General features: G+C 40.7%; 1 protein-coding gene across 1 annotated transcript in view; it reads right to left on the reverse strand.

Annotated features, from left to right (window-relative positions):
• Nucleotides 1-4617, reverse strand: part of LOC104404291 (nuclear pore membrane glycoprotein 210-like) — a gene marked incomplete at both ends in the record, with an annotated part of 29724 nt that extends 25107 nt beyond the window's left edge. The window contains 5 exons of the mRNA XM_010012688.1: nucleotides 939-1079; nucleotides 2548-2654; nucleotides 2968-3036; nucleotides 3499-3657; nucleotides 4485-4617. Of these exons, the coding sequence (XP_010010990.1) occupies nucleotides 939-1079; nucleotides 2548-2654; nucleotides 2968-3036; nucleotides 3499-3657; nucleotides 4485-4617 (609 nt within the window). The remainder of the gene's footprint in view (nucleotides 1-938; nucleotides 1080-2547; nucleotides 2655-2967; nucleotides 3037-3498; nucleotides 3658-4484) is intronic.
• Between the last annotated feature and the right edge of the window lie 1014 nt (nucleotides 4618-5631).

A 5631-nucleotide genomic window follows, 5' to 3' on the forward strand; every position in this document is an offset into this window, starting at 1 on the left:
ACCCTGTCTGGGGAACTAATTCGGTAACGCCACACCTGCATTTCCTCTTTGCTCATTTCACGATGCAGGAGACGGAGACAAACTTCAGTCTAACAGACCCATTCCTCAGCCCATGCCTAAACACTGGCCTTTACCACTTTGCTGCATTGTAACGCCATAACCCTCTGGCACAACACGCCGTTTCTTACTGGAGCTCTGAAGGAAAACTTTCACAGCTGCCGCAGACCTCATCCAAGAGTACCTCTGTGACACAGAGACTGAGCATGGCTTGTCAGATACAAGGATCTACTAAATCCTACTCAAGGAATCACTAAAGCGATTTCACAGCAAACGGGTTGAAGTGGTGAACTTTTCCAAGTTTCAAGCAAAGCCCATCACTTGCACAGCACGTGCCCTGGTTAGCCATACATTCAGCAGCCTGCCCAACTAGCACAAAGTTAACAAACATTAATTTTCAGGCTGATATATTTGGCAGATCTTCATTCCAGCATTTAACATCACTTACCAAATGATAGAAAACTTTCCAAATGTAAGTGAATGCAGAACAAGGCCAGGGTATGACACTGATGATCCTACCACAATAACTTGTAAAATTCACTCAGAGACTGTGAGAGGAGCTTTGCACCGGCACAAGGAAACGAGATGTGCCCACATTAGCATCTGCTATGAAAAAACAAATCAGTGCTGTGCACCACTGTATTTGCCGCATGATCTGTAGAAGAATCCCAGTGTCTTTATTTAGGCAAATCCTCTGTTGACTTAATTGGCAGTTTTCCTGAAGTAAGGATTTTAGAATTTGGTTCTGTTTAAACGAAGACAACTTAGACCGATGTAATTCCCAGGTTTCCTCTTACTATGTCACTATTAAGTCACTATTGCACAAGTAGCTTATATTTAGGCCTACCTAGTAAAGCAGAATAGTTATTATAAAAACATACCTGATCCACTACCGATGTCAGTGCAGCATCAAGAACAGTCTGACCCTCGTTTATTGCTTTCACATAATGATATGATCCATTCAGAGACAACTTCAGCACTTCAAAATATTCTTTGGGCAGCTCTGCATTAATTCTGATATTCTAAAACAAGAACATTCAAAAGATATTACCCCAGGTAACTGACATTAAAGTTGTAAAACCAGCCAGAAACATATCAGCAACACATCACTGAGAACAATTGTTTAATAACAGAGTTCAAAGAAATTTATCTGAAGCTGAGTAAGAATTTTTCCCTACGCATGTTTCAGTCATTCAACAAGATTACATATTTTAGACATTAACTCCACAGAAAACATTTACTTATTTAAATTATCAGCAACATGTAATTTAACATTAAAAGTACCAGTATTTTTACCATCAAATAATCCATATTTTGCAATAATTACTTAATTTTGGCATTCTTAAGAACAACAAAAGGGGAGGAATGTGCAAATGTACTGCCCCAGTAGCTGGAACTCAGTTCTGTATCTCAGGAAGCAAAAAAGTGCAAATAAAGTAACATTCCCAGAAATCTGATATTCTGAAAAGCACTAATTTAATGAAGCTTTTCTGCTTGCAAATAAGCTATTTAAATTGGGGGGAGGGGGTTGTTGATTTTTATTTTTTTTTAAGACCACTGTCTATTTGCTAACTGGTACCAAGAATTCCTCTTATTGAGCTACCAAATAGTGAAGTGTTTTAATGCTAATCACCAAAGCTCTTCCCATGATCAGCTGAAAGAGGTACTTCCTCACAAGTGTTGTAAGACTACCTTATGCCTCATTCTTTAATAGGAAAGACTACTTCTAGACATGACAATCGGTTGGAGGGACTGATGAGATGTAGTACTGCTCCCAGCAGTGACACTGGTTTGCAGTTTCCAGTGCAATGCCTGTGTTACATGTTTGTAGCGCACTGTCCTACTACTTCCAGTTTTCCTACAGCACTTAAATGCCAATGGGCATCTTCACATAGAATCACATAATCCCAGCCTGGTTTGGGTTAGAAGGGCCCTTAAAGCTCATCCAGCTACAACCCCCTGCCACGGTCAGGGACACCTTCCACTAGAGCAGGTTGCTCCAAGCCCCCATGTCCAACCCGGCCTTGAACACTGCCAGGGATGGGGCAGCCACAGCTTCTCTGGGCACCCTGTGCCAGCGCCTCAGCACTCTCACAGGGAAGAGCTTCTGCCCAAGAGCTCATCTCAGTCACCCCTCTGGCAGGTTCAAGTCATTCGCCTTGTCCTGTCCCTACAGGCCCTTGTCCAAAGCCCCTCTCCAGGTTTCTTGTAGCCCTTTTAGTCACTGGAAGCTGCTTTAAGGTCTCCCCAGAGCCTTCTCCTCTCCAGGCTGAATAAGCCTCAATCCTCCATCCTAAAAGAATCACATGAATCATCCAGAGTACTTTATTTAAAAACAACAATAAAACAATGGGAAAAAAGGAAAAGACAAGAAACAAGATGCTTTCAAATGTCCTATCTCAATGTAAATCAGAAACTGCTCAACTTATTTCAAAGAAAGACAGGATTTAGGAGAAAGACACTCAGAAGTATATCAACATTTCAACTTACATCAGATAAATACACCTTATTGCTTGATTTATCATACACTTCAATTGTAATTTCATAAAGTCTCCCTGTTTCTAGGACCCATCTGTCACATGGTTGAATTGTAAATCCTACAAAACAGGAAATATTGAACAGCACAAGCCATCAGGCTCTTGACATAATGGATATAAGCATTTTGCTTCTGGTGCCCACACTCTGAAGATGCACATTCATTGTCTTAAGCTGCTGAGCACAAAGACGAAAGAAAATAAATATTTACTACTAAACCTATTTTGCATTGAGCTACTTCTATGAATACAGTTGCTTTTCTGTGAAAAGTAATACAAGAAATGGAAGCATGTATACACACATAGAGAAACACCAACAGAAACACAAGGCAAGACATTATCTGGAGCAATCAAAAAAGCTGCAGCCAATACCAACCTAAATACCCGGGATCCACAACATAGATAGTGCTGTTTGGCAGCCTGGAAACCCCCTGCATGCGAATACCTGAAGTCTTAGTAAAGGAACAGAAAAGTTTTGAGAAGAATCAACTAAAAATCAGCATGTTCCTGGGGCTTATTGTGCATCTTCGGATATTTAAAGCTAATTGTACACTGAAAATAAATGTTATCCCCACTACCCTGAAAGACACAGAGCAGTTCAGAGAGATGCCACTAGAGAGTATCTATAAATAAAGCCACACCACATTTCCACATTGACTGAGGGGAACAGACATGATTCAAGTGATCTTTTGCCAACCTAATTTCTTAGAATATTTCAAGGCACCAGGCAGCTCTGTTGAGATGGAATTCACATCACTGCTGCTGTCTATAGCTCCATTAGGTGCCCCTGATTTTCAAGACCACTGGTAAAGTTGTGGGTATTTTCATCTGGTTGTGCTACAAAGGGTGGAAGTTTTATCTCCTGCCACAAAGATGTGGATAGAAAAACATCACCTTGGAAGGATACTCTTGTGCCCCAGTATGAGGTTAGTTTGTCCCTGCCGCAGTGCAGTTACAACTGAGCTTGCCTGGTCCAACTTGGCAACTGGCCAGGAGGCATCTCCCTCAGGACCCGGCACGTTGTTCTGTAGCTGCAGCTCATACTGATCTGAGGGCATCCGTAATTCTGCGCATAAAACAAGACAACACACGGAACAATAACAGCAAGTGTGACAGTGTTTGATGATGCTAATTATTGCTGATGAAATTTTATTGCTGCCTAGTGCAACATTAAATCAGTACATTTGATGTCTTACAGAAAGAACATTTCTGTGCTTACATCAACACTACACTCAGAAAATGAGCGTCTCACCCAGTTTCTTTGAAGCTGCAATTCCCAACCAGTATCAATCATCCCATCGCTTTAGACCTGACACCCAATTCATGCCCAGCTTCTGAAGTAGTCAAATTACTTTCTAGAGCTACTGCTGCTCCATGGTGCACTATGAGCTGATGCAGTGACCTCACCTGCCAGCCTCACAAAACCTAGATTCCTAAATAAAAACGTCAAGTTATTCCCAGCACAGGCTCCTTGGAAGCACCTAATTACAAACTCCCACACTTTGAACTGGAGATAAAGCCAGTTAACCCACATGTGCAGAAACAGAGCAAATCCACTTGTCAAGAAAACATTCCTCTTTGGAAAGTTACTAATCTAAATTTGATTTAACTAAGAAAGCCAGTCACAGTTTCTCAGGCAATGTGAAACAAGCGAGGACACCTGAACCAATAGTAGTAGCTCCTGTTGTAACCCTCACCTTCATGTCCTTGACAAACCTTTACATATCCTTTAAAGACATGGGGGGTTTTGACAGAAGAAACTGTACAGCTCGATCAACATGTGATGTTACATATTAACATAGTAGTTTAAACACAATTAAAAATTTCTCAGCAGTTACAAATTCACACAGAGCATTAATAAAAAACGAAGAAAGAAAAAAGACCAGAACCAACCTGTGATCTTCCCTTGCCTGATTGTCTGAACTCTGTACTGAACCGATGTTCCTACCAGAAGATAAACGTCATACGCTGGATTTAAAAGGATGTTTTCCAAAATGAGCAATCTGACTTCTGCAGGTTGTACATGCTATTGATTGAGGGGAAAGAAAGAAAAAGCAATCACATTTACAGCAGCTCATGTGTTTGAAACAATCCCATGCAGCAATAACTTAAAAGTGAGTAGTACTACTTATAATTGGCTCTTTATTATCATTTCAAATCTCTTAAACAGGGAGATGCAAGGGACAATGACTGGAGTAGAGATCTGCTCTGTGCACACTGGGCAAGACTGAAGAAAAACAAACCAAGTGTGTAGGGACATCAGTTTGATTCTGTTTTCTGAAGGATTCAGAAAAACTTGAGGCAGATGCACACTGACTATTCAGACCTCCAGAAATTTGTTTTCCCTTCTGTAAAAAACATGGTACCTCCATATAATATATCCATTATGACTTCACTGAGGAATCTGTGTCAAACTCATTGGGCTATTAAATTAGGAATGGAACAGATAGAATGTATCAATTCTATTACAATCAATCATGTAAGGGATGTTCACTGAAAATGTGCAGCCTGAAAGCAGAGAAAGACTGAAAGGAACTACTAACCAGAGAGCCATGAAAAATTGCATACAGAACAATATTATTTCCATTTCATTTACAGTATCAGCTCAGAACTAATTCAGAAAAATAAATATTAAAATAGAAAGCAAGTTACAAGCATTCAAGAAAAAAAAAGTCAGCCTGATACCAGTAACTATATTGAGCACAATCAGGTAGAACTTTAACAAAAATATGATTCTAAATATGCACATGTGCCACATTTCAAGTATTACATTCATTTAGATAATATTCATATATAGTCACAGAATGGTTTTGGGTGGAAGCAACCTTAAAGTTGCATTCACAGCTTCTCTGGGCACCCTGTACCAGCGCCTCAGCACCCTCACAGGGAAGAGCTTCTGCCTCAGAGCTCATCTCAATCTCCCCTCTGGCAGGTTAAAGCCATTCTCCTTGTCCTGTCCCTACAGGCCCTTGTCCAAAGCCCCTCTCCAGGTTTCCTGGAGCCCCTTTAGGCACTGGAGCTGCTCTAAGGTCTCCCCTTG

The sequence above is a fragment of the Nestor notabilis genome, unplaced genomic scaffold (genome assembly GCF_000696875.1).
Source record: "Nestor notabilis isolate BGI_N333 unplaced genomic scaffold, ASM69687v1 scaffold24850, whole genome shotgun sequence".
Lineage (NCBI taxonomy): Eukaryota > Metazoa > Chordata > Aves > Psittaciformes > Psittacidae > Nestor > Nestor notabilis.